General features: G+C 47.8%; 1 protein-coding gene across 1 annotated transcript in view; it reads right to left on the bottom strand.

Moving 5' to 3' along the window:
- ralgps1 (Ral GEF with PH domain and SH3 binding motif 1) overlaps positions 1-20,000 on the bottom strand; it is a 185,478-nt gene that overhangs the window by 158,398 nt on the left and 7,080 nt on the right. Inside the window, exons 2-5 of the mRNA XM_048244558.1 lie at positions 13,924-14,013; positions 11,407-11,488; positions 7,463-7,567; positions 1,872-1,922 (exon numbers count right to left, since the gene is read on the bottom strand). Of these exons, the coding sequence (XP_048100515.1) occupies positions 1,872-1,922; positions 7,463-7,567; positions 11,407-11,463 (213 nt within the window). The 5' untranslated portion in view covers positions 11,464-11,488; positions 13,924-14,013. The remainder of the gene's footprint in view (positions 1-1,871; positions 1,923-7,462; positions 7,568-11,406; positions 11,489-13,923; positions 14,014-20,000) is intronic.

The following is a 20,000-nucleotide window of genomic DNA, read 5'->3' as shown; positions in this document are numbered from 1 at the left end:
CACAAAAATACACACAAACGTCATGTCTGTTGTGACACCAGGGCACATGTGTTTGGCCCTCTCCTTGCTGTCCCTGACCACACAGAGCTGTTTTATACTAACCAGACCATCTCAAACGCTCCAGACCATCTCCAGACCATCTCAAACGCTTCAGACCATCTCAAACGCGTCACACAAACACACACACACAGGCAAGCACATAGACACACGTACATAGACACACACACACAAACACACACACGCACACATAGACACACACATACACAGTCACACGCACATGCACACATAGACACACGCACATGCATGCACGCAGGCAGGCAAGCACACACGCATGCACACACACACACACAAACACACACAGACACACACACATGCACACAGACACAGAAACACACACACAAATACACACACACCGACACACAAACACACACCACACACACACACACACACACGGGCGCTGATCACTATCTCTGGGCTCGCCGCTTGCATGAGGCCCGATGCTGGCCGGGCGCTTCTGTCTGGACGTGCTCGAGGAGGGAAGGCGGGTTATATCCCCCTCAGCCCATGTACTAACAAATCGCAGACATTACACCCTCTCATGCTGAGGCCATTGCACAGCATTACGTCCCTGTCACAGGGATCACCAAACACTGGGACTGGAATAATGAAACGGGATTGAACAGAAAGAAGCCCAGGGATTTGAATGGTGGACTGGCTCAGTGGATGGAGGAAGGAAGGAACAGAATGGACGGAGTGGAAGTGCAATCAGGATCTGAGTGGTGCAGGTGTGAGGGAGGACAGATCCCTGAGTGGATCTGAGTGGAGGAGGGAAAGATCAGGTGGCCGTAGTGCAGTGTGTGCAGGTGCGTGCGTGTGTAGGTGTGGTGTGTGTCTGTTCGTGCGTGTGTGTGTGTGTGCGTGTGTGTTCATTGTGGTGTAGGTTCAGGTGTTCAGGTACCCTGCGCTAGCTTCGTGAGGTCATGCATGACAAGAGCAGCACACAGCCGTAAGGCTTTACCAACACCGACAATAACAATATGTATTAAGAGGATCGCTAACGACGTCCGTCTCCAGCCAACAATATCATCATCAATGTTCACTAACGCAACGCATCTACACTAATACGCACCAATAACGCCATTAACGCCACACAAATAACGCAAGTACGAACACACACTCACAATAACATCAACAATAATAACGATACAATAACGCGCATGCACACACACACACACACACACACACACACACACACCACACACACCTTCACACACACACACATGCGCTGCTACAAGACACACTCTGCACACGCGACACACATTACCACATATTACACATATGCCAAGACACACCTGCACACGCACACACACACATACATCGTGCATGCACACGCACACGCACACACACACACACACACACACACACACACACACACGACACGCACGCCAAGACACGACACGCACACACACACACACACACACACACACTTGTAATGAACCCTTCCTCTCGGTGTATAACATGGATTGCGTAATTCCCTTCAGCATAGGGCTCAAGTCTACTGCATGTTTCTCTCCACCGCACTGCATGCAGTTAATCAACACTCGATCCACTGCATGCAGTTAGCCCAAATACTTGTCTGCACTGCATGCAGTTAATCAACACTGATCCAGTGCACTGCATGTAGTTAATCAACACTGATCCAGTGCACTGCATGCAGTTAATCAACACTGATCCAGTGCACTGCATGCAGTTAATCAACACTGATCCAGTGCACTGCATGTAGTTAATCAACACTTAACCAACACACAAACAAACACACACACATACACACCCTTGAGTATGTCATGCATGGGTCATATTTAGTCACTCACCTCTGGCTGGATGGCCTTGAACACTGGGGCGTCCATCAGAGTAATCTGGCTCTGTCAGAGAAGAGAAGACGGAAAACAGCACAGTTACACACACAGTTACACACACAGCACAGTTACACACACACAGCACAGTTACACACACAGTTACACACACAGTTACACACACAGCACAGTTACACACACACAGCACAGTTACACACACACAGCACAGTTACACACAAAGTTACACACACAGCACAGTTACACACACACAGCACAGTTACACACACAGCACAGTTACACACACACAGCACAGTTACACACACAGTTACACACACAGCACAGTGCTTACACACCACACACAAAGCTACACACACAGCACAGCCACACACACACAGCAATACATAATAAACACACAGTTACACACACAGCACAGTTACACACACAGTTACACACACAGCACAGTTACACAAACAGTTACACACACAGTTACACACACAGCACAGTTACACACACACAGCACAGTTACACACACACAGCACAGTTACACACACACACACACACACAGCACAGTTACACACATACACACACAGTTAAGATCCCATTGTGTTACACACACAGCACAGTTAATACACAGTTACACACACAGCAAGGCGTGTTACACACACATATACACAGTTACACACACAGCACAGCACACACAGTTACACACACAGCATTGTGTTACACACACACACAGCACAGTTACACACACACAGCACAGTTACACACACACAGCACAAAGCCATGCAAAGCACAAAGCTACACACACACAGTTACACACACAGCACAGTTACACACACAGTTACACACACAGTTACACACACAGCACAGTTACACACACAGTTACACGCACAGCACACACAGTTACACACACAGCACAGTTACACACACACAGCACAGTTACACACACACAGCACAGTTACACACACAGTTACACACACAGCACAGTTACACACACACAGCACAGTTACACACACAGCACAGTTACACACATGCAGCACAGTTACACACACAGCACAGTTACACACAAAGCACAGTTACACACACAGTTACACACACAGCACACACACACACACAGCACAGTTACACACACGCAGCACAGTTACACACACAGCACAGTTACACACAAAGCACAGTTACACACACAGTTACACACAGCACAGTTACACACACAGCACAGTTACACACACACAGTTACACACACAGTTACACACAACACAGTTACACACACAGCACAGTCACACACACAGCACGGTTAAACACACAGCACAGTTACACACACACAGCACAGTCACACAGCACAGTTACACACACACAGCACAGTTACACACACAGCACAGTCACACACAGCACAGTTACACACACAGCACAGTCACACAGCACAGTTACACACACAGCACAAAGCTACACACACACAGCACAGTCCCACAGCACAAAGCCACACACCACAGCACAAAGTTACACACACGCAGCACAAAGTTACACACACAGCACAGTTACACACACACAGCACAGTTACACACACAGCACAGTTACACACGCAGCACAGTTACACACACAGTTACACACAGCACAGTTACACACACAGTTACACACAACACAGTTACACACACAGTTACACACAACACAGTTACACACACAGCACAGTCACACACACAGCATGGTTAAACACACAGCACAGTTACACACACACAGCACAGTCACACAGCACAGTTACACACACAGCACAGTTACACACACAGCACAGTTACACACACAGCACAGTTACACACACACAGCACAGTCACACAGCACAGTTACACACACAACACAGTTACACACACACAGCACAGTTACACACACAGCACAGTTACACACACAGCACAAAGCTACACACACACAGCACAAAGTCACACACACAGCACAGTTACACACACAGCACAGTCACACAGCACAAAGTTACACACACACAGCACAGTCAGCCAATAAGCACAGTTACACACACAGCACAGTTACACACACAGTTACACACACAGTTACACACACAGCACGCCACACACATTGTGCTACATTGCTAATAAAGCCACACACAGCACAAGCACACACAGCACAGTCACACACACAGCACAGTTACAGCATTACAGCACGTCACAGCGTCAAAGTTAACACACAGCACAGTTACATCAATAATAATGTTAATAAATCATTACTGTTACACAGTTACACACACAGTTAATACCACAGCACAAAGCTACACACACAGTTACACAATACGTTAATAAACAATAATAATGTTAATGTGTTACAATGTTAACAAAGTTAGCCAATAACACAAAGTCATTAACACACAAAAGCACAGTCACACACACAGCACAAGCTACACACACAGCACAAAGCCACACACAATGTTAACAACACACAAGCTAACAAAGCCACAACAATACCGTTAACAAAGCCATTAACACACACAGTTACACACACAGCACAGTTACACACACAGCACAGTTACACACACAGCACAGTCAATACACACAAAGCATTGGTTACACACACAGTGGAACTGCTACACACAGTTACACAGCACAGTTACACACACAGCACAGTTACACACACAGCATGTCACACACACAGCACAAGCTACAGACACAGCATTGTGCCACACAGCACAAGTTACACACACAGCACAAAGTTACAGTCATCAATACCAGCACAGTTACACAGCACAGTTATCACACAGCCAGTTACACACAGTTACATTACCACAGCACAGTTACACACACAGTTACACACACACAGCACAGTTACACAGCACAGTTACACACACAGCACAGTCACACACACAGCACAGTTACACACACAGCACAGTTACACACACAGCACAGTTACACACACAGCACACACACACAGCACAGTTACACACACAGCACAGTTACACACACAGTTACACACACAGCACAGTTACACACACAGCACAGTTACACACACAGCACAGTCACACACACAGCACAGTTAAACACACACAGCACAGTTACACACACAGCACAGTTACACACACAGTTACACACACAGCACAGTTACACACACAGCACAGTTACACACACAGCACAGTCACACACACAGCACAGTTACAGACACAGCACAGTCACACAGCACAGTTACACACACAGCACAGTTACACACACACAGCACAGTCACACAGCACAGTTACACACACAGCACAGTTACACACACGCAGCACAGTTACACACACAGTTACACACAGCACAAAGCTGGCACACACAGTTACACACAACACAAGCTGGCTAATGTACACAGTTAAAGCACACACCACAAAGCTACACACACAGCACAGTCACACACACACAGCATGGTTAAACACACAGCACAGTTACACACACACAGCACAAAGTCACACAGCACAAAGTTACGTCATTGCACGTTACACACACACACAGCACAAGCTACAATACCACAGTAATAAAGCTACACACACAGCACAGTTACACACACACAGCACAGTCACACAGCACAGTTACACACACAACACAGTTACACACACAGCACAGTTACACACACAGCACAGTTACACACACAGCACAGTTACACACACAGCACAGTCACACACACAGCACAGTCACACAGCACAGTTACACACACAGCACAGTTACACACACACAGCACAGTCACACACAGCACAGCACACACACAGCACAGTTACACACACAGCACAGTTACACACACAGTTACACACACAGCACAGTTACACACACAGTTACACAGCACAGTTACACACACAGCACAGTTACACACACAGCACAGTCACACACACAGCACAGTTACAGACACAGCACAACACACAGCACAGTTACACACACACAGCACAGTTACACACACACAGCACAGTCACACAGCACAGTTACACACACAGCACAGTTACACACACAGTTACACACACAGCACAGTTACACACACAGTTACACACACAGCACAGTCACACACACAGCACAGTTACACAGCACAGTTACACACACACAGTTACACACACAGCACAGTCACACACACACACAGTTACACACACACACACACAGTTACACACACAGCACAGTTACACACACAGCACAGTTACACACACACAGTCACACACACAGCAATACCACAGCACAACACACAGCAGCACAGTTACACACACAGCACAGTTACACACACAGCACAGTTACACACACACAGCACACACACACACACACAGCACAGTTACACACACAGCACACACACACAGCACAGTTACACACACACAGCACAGTTACACACACAGCACAGTTACACACACAGCACAGTCACACACACAGCACAGTTACACACACAGCACAGTTACACACACAGTTACACACACAGCACAGTCACACACACAGTTACACACAGCACAGTTACACACACAGTTACACACACACAGCACACAGTTACACACACAGCACAAAGTTACACACACAGCACAGTTACACACACACAGTTACACACACAGCACAGTTACACAACAGCACAGTTACACACACAGTTACACACACAGCACAGTTACAACACACAGCACAGTTACACACACAGTTACACACACAGCACAGTTACACAGCACAGTTACACACACAGCACAGTTACACACACAGTTACACACACAGCACAGCACAGTTACACACACAGTTACACACATTGTTAAAGTTACACACAGTTACACACACACAGCACAAAGCTTACACAGTTACACACACAGTTACACACACAGCACAATAACAGTTAAAGCACACACAGTTACAAACACAGCACAGTTACACACAGTTACACACACAGTTACACACAGTTACACACACAGTTACACACACAGCACTGTAACACAGCACACAAATGGGGCAGTACACACAGCACTGAAAAAAGCAAGGGGCCTAAAACACCATCGAGTGTTTATTTTAAACTGAGTATGGGAGTGTGTGTGGGTTTAGTGCAGACTGAGTATGGGAGTGTGTGTGGGTTTAGTGCAGACTAAAAGTATGTATGAGAGACTGTGTGGATTTGCTGTATGCATGTTGTATGTGTGCTGTAGCTGTTGTTTGCGTGTGGTCTGCGTGTTGTATGTGTGCCGTAGGCGTTGTTTGCGTGCCGTAGGCGTTGTACAGTATGTGTGTGTTGTAGGAGAATTAAAGTAGGCATATTATTCATGTTATTATCGTGCTGTAGATGTTGTTTACGTATGGTTTTGCGTGTTGTCACAGCATTACCATAGATGTTGTTTGCGTGTAGTTTGTGTGTTGTACGCGTGCTGTAGATGTTTGCATGTGGTTTTTCATTAGTGTCGTGCTGTAGATGTTGTTTTATGCGGTTGTTATGCTGCGTGCTGTAGATGTTGTTTGCATGTGGTTTGCGTGTTGTACGCGTGCTGTAGATGTTGTTTGCATGTGGTTTGCGTGTTGTATGCGTGCTGTAGATGTTGTTTGCATGTGGTTTGCGTGTTGTATGCGTGCTGTAGATGTTGTTTGCATGTGGTTTGTGTGTTGTACGCGCGCTGTAGATGTTGTTTGCGTGCCGTACGCATGTTGTTTACTCACAGCAAACTCCTCAGGAGTCACTTTCAGCACGTCAAACACAACAGCGTCATAACTTTTAGACGAGTCCAGACTCCGCCCATCCAGAGACTCAGAACTGCTGCTGTCCTGAGAGAGGGAGAGAGGGAGAGAGAGGGAGAGAGAGAGGGAGAGAGAGAAATGGAGGGAGAGAGGGAGAGAGAGAGGACAAAGGAGAGAGATGGAGAGAAATGGAGAGAGAGAGGGAGAGAGGGAGGACAAAGGAGAGAGATGGAGAGAGAGGGATAGAGAGAAATGGAGAGAGAACAAAGGAGAGATGGAGAAAGAGAGGGAAAGAGAGAGATGGGGAGGCAGAGAGAGGGAGAGAGAGAGAGATAGAGAGAACAAAGGAGAGAGATGAGGAGAGAGATGGAGAAAGAGAGATGGAGATTGTGATTATTTTTTTGTGCGTGCCGTCACATTGCAGCCTGCCTCTCCTTCAGAGTGCACCAGATTGACGCATTTACATGTGAAAATAAATATACACAATGTTGTTACGGGGGAACATGCCCCCAGACCCCCCTGCCATCTGCCCCAGTGCAGCTCTAATGACACCCCTGGTACAAATCAATATGGGGGCTATTTTGACAGACGGACAGAGGTGACCAAGAAGCTAGCAATTCTTGTCCAAAAAAGTATTGCTACACTACGATACTCAATATGTTGTCCAACGGTGAGTCATTTTTCCCATTGCATTGACACTGGATATCAGGGTTCCCCCACCTGCAAAATCCCACTTTAACCACTGCTTACAACCACTACACCACTACCACTACATTAACAGTGTCATTACCTATGCAATGACCAATCACCAATACATTACCACTGCCACCACCACATTGCCATCACCAATACATTACCACTGCACTACCACATTGTCATCACCAATACATTACCACTGCCACGACCACATTGCCATCATTAATACATTACCACTGCCACGACCACATTGTCATCATTAATACGTACATTACCACTGCACTACCACATTGCCATCACCAATACATTACCACTGCCACCACCACATTGCCACCACCAATACATTACCACTGCACTACCACATTGTCATCATTAATACATTACCACTGCACTACCACATTGTCATCATTAATACATTACCACTGCACTACCACATTGTCATCACTAATACATTACCACTGCACTACCACATTGCCACCACTAATACATTACCACTGCCACCACCACATTGCCACCACTAATACATTACCACTGCATTACCACATTGTCATCATTAATACATTACCACTGTACTACCACATTGCTATCACTAATACATTACCACTGCATTACCACTGCACTACCACATTGCCACTGCACTACCACATTGGCATCACTAATACATTACCACTGCATTACCACTGCACTACCACATTGCCACTGCACTACCACATTGCCATCACTAATACATTACCACTGCACTACCACATTACCACCACTAATACTTTACCACTGCACTACCACATTGCCATCACTAATACATTACCACTGCCACCACCACATTGCCATTGCCATCACTAATACATTACCACTGCCACCACCACATTGCCATCACTAATACATTACCACTGCACTACCACATTGTCATCATTAATACATTACCACTGCACTACCACATTGTCATCATTAATACATTACCACTGCACTACCACATTGTCATCACTAATACATTACCACTGCACTAGCACATTGCCATCAGTAATACATGTCCAATTCCAGTACATAGGTTGGACCAATGTTCCTATCTCTGTGGAGTGTTTTTTACACTGTGTTTTTTAGTGCTGATTGCCTCTTTGCCTGATTTTCCTTTCACTAGCAATGCCATTCCGTCATGTCTTGGAAAAGGACCATGCTTGCCCTAGGGTTATCATCAAGGCATTACTGTAATGGAGCCTTATCCTTGGGGCCTCAGACATCTATGTGTGTGTGTGTGTGTGTGTGTGTGTGTGTGTGTGTGTGTGTTGTCGTGGAGTGATGGGCAGTCAAACGCGAGGAGACGGGAGCAATTAGAGAGGACGTGAGCTATCGGGAGGGATGAGTATCCTGCTCTGGCTCTGTCTGCTGCTGTAACCTCATCTGCACACACACACACACACACACACACACACACACATACACACACAAGGCACACATAGATGTCTGAGGCCCCAAGGATAAGGCTCCGTTACAGTAATGCCTTGATGATAACCCTAGGGCAAGCATGGTCCTCTTTTTTTATTGTGACGTTTCGAGCTCGTGGCCCTTTTTTTTTATTGTGACGTTTCGAGCTCGTGGCCCTTTCTCAGACTTACCTCTATCACTGCATAAGTAAAACATAAAGCCCTCCACTGTGACAGTACTCTTAGAGATATATAAAGGCTCAAATCACTACCCTAAAAATAAGAGATATATAAAGTACTCTTAGAGATATATGAAGGCTCAAATCACTACCTAGGCAAAATGTAAAACCCTCTGTGACAGTACTGTTACTTTCAAAAGGCTCGAATGTGTCCATAATGTTACTTTTTAACAGCTCAAATCACTACCTAGGCAAACTATAAAACCCTGCATTGTGCCAGTACTGTTCCTAGTGATATGTAAAAGCTCCTTACAGAAGTCAAATATAAGCCCTTCCATCACCACCTAATTCCAAAAACTTGCCATATAAACCCCTCGGTCAGTGAGTCGGTCAGTGAGTCAATCACACAGCGCAACACGTTAAACTTTCCCCCACAACCCTATGGCTAAGAGTGACATCTAAACGTGTCCATCATTGCGTTAGTCCTTAAAGTGACCTATTAAACCTTCCATCATCCGGAGTTCTGGTGCCTCAAACTGACACATTAAGACCCCCACCATTGGCTTTTCCCTTCAAGTAAAACAGGAAGGCCTCAATCATTGGTTTTGGTTCCTTCCAGCAAAATATTAAGGCCTTTGTTCATCGGTGGTGCTATTCCAGGGGTGAAACATAAGCTCCCGCGTAGCTGCCGGATCCCTCAAACTGACATGTGGACGGCTATACGCCGGCGTTCTTCTGACATGTGGAGGGCGTCATGGCGACGACGTGCGCTGGCGGTTTAGAGAGGTGCGGAGAGACGCGGCGGAGCTGATCTGAGCCCTGGCGGCCGACAGACGGAAAGACGCTGAGAGGAAAGGCCTCCATGATCCATCATCTCCCTGGCAAAGGGCCGGCGGACGCCAGATTAAGAGACAGCTGGCCACACCGGAGACAGACGCCGCTGCCAGTGCGTTCGTCCAAAGCTAATGATTCATCTAAAGCGATGTGTCGCCATCACAATGCCCAGACACTGCCAGGATCACGGAGAGGCACGAGGTCTTCTCTGGTCTCAGGCCTAGAAAGCAACGCTCCTCACAGGGTGATGGCTTTAGCAGATGCTCTGATGCAAACACACCCCTGTCACTGTGAGTTTACATCTTCATACGCGTACTCAAGGCCAGCACAGGGACGCTCAATTGCATGTAGTCCCACAATTAAAAAATGCTTTTACTCTCTTTTAACAAAGGTCAAAACTAGTGAAGGTTAATGATGCACTCTCCAAGGCTAAACTTCGTTACTTCCCAGGTCTCCATGGGCAACGAGCCCGTTCGTGGCACAGGTTGTAAAGTGTGTAAGGTGTGTGGAAAGTGTGTGTAAGGTGTGTGTGTGGAAAGTGTATGTAAGGTGTGTGTAAGGTGTCCATTTGTGGCACAGGATTCTGAAGCCACCACTGTGCTGAGGCTCCCCCCTAAACTTCTGAGAGTTAATATAAAGTCAAGTGTAAAGTGTTTGTAAAGTACTGTATAAAGTGTCAACTCATGTCTGTATGAGAATAACGTGTTGTTTTTAAGCATCAGTGTAAAGTGTGTGTAAAGCGTATGTGTGTAAAGTGTGATTAAAGTGTGTGTAAAGTGTGTGTAAAGTGTAAACTCACGTCTGGAGAGGCGGAGGTGATGCTGACGCTGGCGGGGAGCCCATTCCTCCTGTACATGCTCTCAGCCCTCACACATTATCACCTGCAACACACACACACACACACACATACACACAGGTTAATACAACCCTCAGCAATACAATACAATATCACCTGCAACGTTCATACACATACCAGTTGTGTCACTGTCTGCCATGTAAAGTTATACAGAACACATATAAAGTAGAGCACAAATAGCCAAGAGCAACCACATGTATTAATACATCATGTCAAGGGGAGCAGTTGTAATGCAGATATATGTCCAGCAGAGGGAGTGCTTCTCCATGTATGAGTGCCTGAGCAGGCTTGTCCCAGCAGACCTCTGTGTCTTACTGACTCTGGCCTACATTCAGAACGCCAGACAGCCACTTCTCATTAAGACACAACCAGACAAGACCTCCTCCCCATCAACACACACACTCAGCACTACTCTCTCACATGCACACTTTTATTCACTCACACACACATGCATGCAATACTCCTAGCACACGCGCACACACACACACACACACACACACGCAAGCATGCAATACTCTTAGCACACACACACACACACACACACACCTCATCGCCACTTAGCACCATCACCAAATTAGCACTCACTCTTATTCACATACACACACAGACACCCATCCCCAAATCAACACTCACTTTTACTCACACACTAAATGAAGTCACCCTTCTATTACATCACAACAATCTCTTTCATGCATTAAATAAAAGCACACACTCAGAGCAATGGAAGAGGAATCGTCAGGAGAGTAGTGGAGCTCAGGCCTCTAGTCAACCATGTGTCCAATCCAGACACCTGCTACCTCATCAAACTGAGACCTTAGATACACGGAATGTTTATGCTACCTCATCAAACTGAGACCTTAGATACACAGAATGTTTATGATACCCACTGATCTGATTTATAGACCAGTTATGCTACCTCATCAAACTGAGACCTCCTGCCACTAGTGCAGTAGCATGACGGAGCCCCTATTCCCATTTAGTCCAACTGGCCCCAGACAGACACTGTCCCACACCAGCATGGGGGCTGAGGGAGGGTGGAGCGGGCTGTTGCCTGGGCAACCCCTGGAGCTGGCAGTTATTATGGGATGGGTGGTGAAGCAAGAGATGAGCGAGGCATATTCAGCTCGAGATCAGAAAGAGCAGCCTCAGCGATGTGTCAACGGCCCCAGAGGAATCTACTGACAGAGCAGCAGCGAAGGAGGGAACACACACACACACACACACACACACACACACACACACACACACACACACTCCTGTCCCACAAACCTGCTAACCTCAACCTGAGGACAGGGCAGCTAGAGTGCCAGATGGGTCACTTCCTCCACCCTAATTGTTGCCCAACATCACTGGGGCTGAGAGCAGAGGATTTATTCCAAATAGCACAAGACCTCACACACTCCCTACTTCACACACACACACACACACACACACACACACACACACACACACACACACACACACACACACACACACACACACACACACACACACCCCTACTGCACACACACACACACACTTCCTATTTCACAAACAAACACAAACACACACACCCTACTGTACTTTACACACACACATACACACACACCCTACTTCATACACACACACACACACACACACTTCCTATTTCACAAACAAACACAAACACACACACCCTACTGTACTTTACACACACACATACACACACACCCTACTTCATACACACACACACACACACACACACACACACACACACACACACACACACACTCAGGATGGAACAAAAGCTCAAAGCACATACACATTAGCCACTTTTAACATTAGACATAGTGATGATTATGAAACAGTCACGCAACAACACTCAAAAGTGTAGTTAGCGATTGCACAGGAAGTCACGTTTGTTTGTGTTTATGTTTATGTTTGAATTTATTAGCAGACACAACTGTCAAAAACAACATGCATTACATTTTAAGCAAGGACCAAACCTCTGAAGCTTCAGTATTCCCAGGGAAACTCCACGCAGGGTTTAGTTTTTGTAGTATAAGTATAAGTATATATACTCTTTTGATCTAACATAGAGAAATTTGTCTTGGGCATCAAGATAATGTAATTTGTGTAATCACACTAACACAGAAGGGGAACTAACACCAATAACACAGAGACAAAAAAACATAGATATAGGCACACACACACACACACACACAGTCACATGGCTTGTTTGGGGGACAGGCTGCCCCCACTTTGTTTGTTTCCAGTGTTCAGAGCCTGGGTTGCCCACAGAGACTGTTTTTTTTACAGTGTACTCATGGAATGGGCAGCTAGCATTTGTGAGGAGATGATTGCTGAATGTGACAAAAAATGTTATGGGCTTGAAATTACGTACGATCGCTGTGTGCGTGAGAGATGTGTGTGTACAAATGTGTGTGTACGCACCCATGGTGTTTGGATGTTGATGAGTGTGTGAGATGTGTGTGTACATACCCATGGTGTTTGGATCTTTTCTTACATCCCTGACCTCTTCAGAGCGAGGCTAGACACGGCCCCATCCTCTCATCCACTGGTCAGGACCAACTATCAGGGAAGAGAGAGACAGAGAGAGAGAGCTATGAGAAGAGAGAGAGAGAGAGAGCTATGAGAGGAGAGACAGAGAGAGACAGAGAGAGAGACAGAGAGCTATGAGAGGAGAGAGAGAGAGAGAGAGTAAGAGAGAGAGAGAAAGAGAGAGAGAGAGCTATGAAAGGAGAGAGAGCAAGTAAGAGAGAGAGAGAGAAAGAGAGAGAGAGAGAGCTATGTGTAAAGGGGATGTCAGTAGGTTTGTGTAAAGGGGATCTCAGTAGGTTTGTGTAAAGGGGATCTCAGTAGGTTTGTGTAAAGGGGATCTCAGTAGGTTTGTGTAAAGGGGATCTCTGTGTAAAGGGGATCTCAGTAGGTTTGTGTAAAGGGGATCTCTGTGTAAAGGGGATCTCAGTAGGTTTGTGTAAAGGGGATCTCTGTGTAAAGGGGATCTCAGTGTAAAGGGGATCTCTGTGTAAAGGGGATCTCTGTGTAAAGGGGATCTCTGTGTAAAGGGGATCTCTGTGTAAAGGGGATCTCTGTGTAAAGGGGATCTCTGTGTAAAGGGGATCTCTGTGTAAAGGGGATCTTTGTGTAAAGGGGATCTTTGTGTAAAGGGGATCTTTGTGTAAAGGGGATCTCTGTGTAAAGGGGATCTCTGTGTAAAGGGGATCTCAGCTCTCTGCTCTAGTTTCTCCTCTTTCATCACAGCAGGGCTAGAAGCTGCAGAGGCCATCGCCGGCTTTAGAGTCTGTTAGAGTGCTTTTTGAAGTGTGTTGCAGTGATTTGGAGTGTGTCTTAGAGTGTGTTGCAGTGTGTGTTTGAGGGGGTCTTAGAGTGTGTTTCAGTGTGTGTTTGAGGGGCTGTTAGAGTGTGTTGCAGTGATTTGGAGCATGTCTTAGAGTGTGTATGAAAGGCTGTTTCACTGTTTGTTTGAGGGGATGTTTTAATGTGTCCAGAGTGTTTCCCAGCAGCAGATGAGGCAGGGGGGATCATCAGCCCAACGCTGCACCTGTCCTCACACACACACACACACACACACACACACACACACACACACACACACACACATTCACAGAGCTGTCCACACACACCAACAGAACCTGACAGTGTGTAAACAATTATCCTAATATCACAACCACGGCTGTTTATCAGAGCTTCACAGCTGTGCACAGTGCCCCCACACACACACCCTCCAAACCTCTCCGCCTCTCCTCCTTACCTCCTCAGAGCAGGAAAGCAAACAGCGCCGACTCTGCCACGAGTTCCAGCACAATAACGCCACACACTACCACGACTCCAATACACACTCCACCACGAGTCCCAGCAGTAACTACACACTCTACCACAAGTGCAATAACTACATACTCTACCACGAGTGCAATAACTACACACTCTACCACGAGTGCAATAACTACACACTCTACCACGAGTGCAATAACTACACACTCTACCACGAGTGCAATAACTACACACTCTACCACGAGTGCAATAACTACACACTCTACCACGAGTGCAATAACTACACACTCTACCACGAGTGCAATAACTACACACTCTACCACGAGTGCAATAACTACACACTCTACCACGAGTGCAATAACTACACACTCTACCACGAGTGCAATAACTACACACTCTACCACGAGTGCAATAACTACATACTCTACCACAAGTGCAATAACTACACACTTTACCACAAGTGCAATAACTACACACTCTACCACGAGTGCAATAACTACACACTCTACCACGAGTGCAATAACTACACACTCTACCACGAGTGCAATAACTACACACTCTACCTGTTTGTTGCTGTACCAAATCAAGATAAAGATGAAGCTCTGAGGGCCATGGATTGAGTCTAGACCTGCTTTAAAAAGAGAGTTTACTCTCAGGCTAGGCTAAGCCATGCCCAGCACGCTCCCCCTCACAGTTCCACTTGTTTGTGCTCACATTGTTCTGTTGGCTTTCCCTGTGAACAGCCAATCAGGACCTGAGAATCAGATGCAGGTGCTGGCTACCATAGCAACCACAGAGGTAACAATAAACATTGTCCTTTCCGAGCAGGCACAGGGGTGAACTTGGATTACGCTCCCGGTTACAAATGCATCATCTCCGCTGACAGGGGACTACTGGCCATGTCTGCCCTTCAGTTGACCACGGCAAGGACGCTTTCGGAAAAAATCCTTCACTTCTCCAGCATACAACACCAGCACACAGCACACTGAGCTCCACAAGGAACAGCACATCGCCCCTCAGTCAGCATTCTGATAAGGTGAGTAAATGCACCACACCACACCACACCACACCACACCACACCACACTACACTATACATTGTATAGCGCTGTGTAGTATTAATCCTGAAGTCATGAGAGGATAGTGTAAAATAAAATATCAGATGACATGTCATGGGGCCTGTGAGACTAGATCTGTTCCCCAGAAAAGTCCCCATGCAGACAAGAAACTTGCAGTTGTGTCTGTTTCCTCACACTCTCATATGAGCTTCAGTTTCCTCACACTCTCATATGAGCTTCAGTTTCCTCACACTCTCTCTGATGCCATATGAGCTTCAGTTACACGATGCTCAGTTGGAATCAGTGCAGAGCAAATAATCATAATCACTGCATGTGTTTGCATGTGCGGAGTTCAGCTGAACTGAATTAATGTACACTATATACAGCAGTGTTGCCATCTATGGCTGTACTTTGTTCATCTTCAGATGAATCAGCAGCCTTTATAATCAGCTGTCAGTGCAGATAGCCCACAGTGCGTGATAAGGTACAACTGAGTTATAACTGCCATGTCCAGCCCACATACTGTAGATCCCCCCTGCATGTGACCGTCTCTTTTCCCTGCTTAGGGTGCTGAGCAGCTGCAAACCAGCCTCTATGAAGGCTACGCACCAGGAACCCCCCCACACACTAAAGACCCACACCAGGAACCCCCCCACACTAAAGAGCCACCCTTTACACCAGGAACCCCCCCACGCTAAAGACCCAGCCTCTACACCAGGAACCCCCCCCACGCTAAAGACCCAGCCTCTACACCAGGAACCCCCCCACTAAAGACCCAGTCCCTTTGGTGGCTAAACGGCAAGAGCCCCGCCTGACTAAAGACCCAGTCTCTATGGTGGCTAAACGGCAAGAGCCCCGCCTGACTAAAGACCCAGTCTCAGTGGAGGCAACACAACAGGACTCAGCTTACGTGAGTGTGGAGCAGGAGGATCCATCTTTAAGGCCCAAAGGTCCGATCCGTGTGTGTGTGGCACTGCCCTACAGCGTGGGAACACACACCGAGGCCCTGCTCCAAACCCTTGGAGCCAACTGCGTGGAGGAGACCACCGTCACTGAGCGTTACTATGACAACGAAAGCTTCCTGCTGGCCTCCAGAGGGGCGTGGCTCAGCCGGCAGAATCACCAATGGAGACTGATTCTAGAGAACACACCTCACACAACGGCCAGACTAAACACACCTCACACAACGGCCAGACCCAACATACCTCACACAACGGCCAGACCCAACACACCTCACACAACGGCCAGACCAAACACACCTCACACAACGGCCAGACCCAACACACCTCACACAACGGCCAGACTAAACACACCTCACACAACGGCCAGACTAAACACACCTCACACAACGGCCAGACCCAACACACCTCACACAACGGCCAGACCCAACATGCCTCACACGCTGACCATACCGATTGCGCCTGCAGGAGGAGACGGTGCAGGTGGGCAGAGGCAGGGAGCCCCCTGGTGGGCAGATGGCGACCGCACACAGCGCAGTAGCCCCTTACGTTCACAGACCCAGACGGAGAGTCTGCTGGGCGGCGACCGCACACAGCGCAGTAGCCCCTTACGTTCACAGACCCAGACGGAGAGTCTGCTGGGCGGCGACCGCACACAGCGCAGTAGCCCCTTACGTTCACAGACCCAGACGGAGAGTCTGCTGGGCGGCGACCGCACACAGAAGCAGGACAACGCTGGACTTAAGGTGTCCTGCGCTCCGGAACACACTCGGAGAGGAGTGAACAGAGATTCAGGAGACGCTGCACTCCCAGACGCAGACGCAGACGCTGGCGCAGGTGTGCCAGGTGTGCCAGGTGGGCAAGGCGTGCCCGGCCACAGCGCCTCTGGTCCTGAGGGGCCCACATGCATCGAGCTGACGGAGCCCAGCGCCATCGTCTCATGCCTGGCCGAGCGCCTGGACCTCCCCTCGCGGCCCCCACCTCCAGACGCCCAGGCGGCCGGAGCAGAGGACCCCCTGGAGGACTTCCTGGAGACGGCGGGCATCCATAGCTTTGCCAGCGGTGCCCACAGCAGCAGGAGTCGCTACGCCCTGCCTGGGGGGTGGCAGCTGGTACTGGAGAGGGTGTACGATGGGGCAGCTGGCGCACCTTTGACCCCGGAGGAAACACACTTCCGGGCGTGCGGGGCATCTGCCGCACCTGCCTCCGTGCTGGCTGAAGCATATGGGGCCTCTCGTGATGCTCTGACTTCTAAGGCCACACGACAGCAGGAGGAGGCAGGCGTGAGGGCCACATGGAGGTCTGGGGACCCAGCACCCTGCGGGGCAGCAGCATGGAGCTCTGAGGCTCTGGCCACTGCACTCCTGCAGAAGGAGGTGGACGTGCTGGACATCAGCAGAGAGCTGGATGAGATGGACAAGATGGCTGCAGCGCTGGGGCTCACAGCCAGAGCCCCTGGAGATGCAGCAGAAGACGTCTCTCTCTCAAGAGTCACACAGACAGCTGTCTCACTCTCAGGATACTAACCTACAGCTGTCTCACTCTAAGGAGTGAGTCAGACAGTCACACAGACAACGGTTTCACTCTCAGGATACTAACCTACAGCTGTCTCACTCTCAGGAGTGACTCAGACAGTCACACAGACAGCTGTCTCACTCTCAAGATACTAACCTACAGCTGTCTCACTCTAAGGAGTGACTCAGACAGTCACACAGACAACTGTCTCACTCTCAGGATACTAACCTACAGCTGTCTCTATCCCAGGGTACTAAGCTACACAATAACATAATGGGAATTTTTTGTCTAGCTAATACTGTTGTACAAAAGCCTAAAAGCCAATTAGCACATTTCCTTCTTTCCAAAAAGCAAACAGTAACTGAAACATCAGGCCTCCAGCAGAGACTGGTATGTGTGCCTACAAATTAACAGTGAAACGTGACCCTGGCTAAAGAGGCAGCTGATTCTCTCCCCTCCGAGTCCTGCAGGTGTGTGTGTGTGTGTGAGAGAGGGAGAGAGAGAGAGAGAATCAGGCTAAACAAGCTGCTGAGAGCCACACATGTGAAGAGGGTGTGTGTGTGTGTTTGTGTGTGTGTGTTCTCTGTGAACGTGTGTGTGCGTGTGACTCTGGCTGAAAAAACTGTTGAGACCTGCACATGTGATCACTGATGAGTGTGTGTGTGTGTGTGTGTTTGTGTGTGTGTGTGTGTGTGTGTGTGTGTGAGTGACTCTGGCTAAAGAGGCTGCTGAGACCTGCAGGTGTGATCTGTGCACCAGTTCAGACCTCCAACAGTTCGCCAACTGCACAGACATCAGCGGTTGCTGGGGCAACACAGCGAGCAGCAGCATGTTTATAATTTCATTCTTGGCAGAGTGAACAGACTCAAGCTGCAGGCAGGAGAGTTTGCTGGCCCAGAGCTTGTCAATGCTATTGCGAACTTCCTCACAGTTTCCCACTTTAAATCTAAATGAGCCAGACCAGAGCTGTCAATGCTAATGCTAACTTCCTCTCAGTTTCCCTCTTTAAATATGAATGAGCCAGAGCTCAGAGCTCTCAATGCTAACGCTAACTTCTTATCAGTTTCCCTTTTTAAATCGAAATGAGCCAGCTCAGAGCTCTCAATGCTAAAGCTGCACACCAGTCAGCATCACTACTTATCTCAATAAACCAGCCCAGATATTAACATGATAGTGCTACACTCCAGTCAGCTTCCCTACTTATCTCAATTAACCAGCCCAAAAACCTAACCT

This window comes from Alosa alosa, chromosome 5 (assembly GCF_017589495.1).
Source record: "Alosa alosa isolate M-15738 ecotype Scorff River chromosome 5, AALO_Geno_1.1, whole genome shotgun sequence".
In the NCBI taxonomy this organism is placed as follows: Eukaryota; Metazoa; Chordata; class Actinopteri; order Clupeiformes; family Clupeidae; genus Alosa; species Alosa alosa.
The sequence above is the reverse complement of the archived record's forward strand: the minus strand, read 5'-3'. Positions and strand labels throughout refer to the sequence as shown.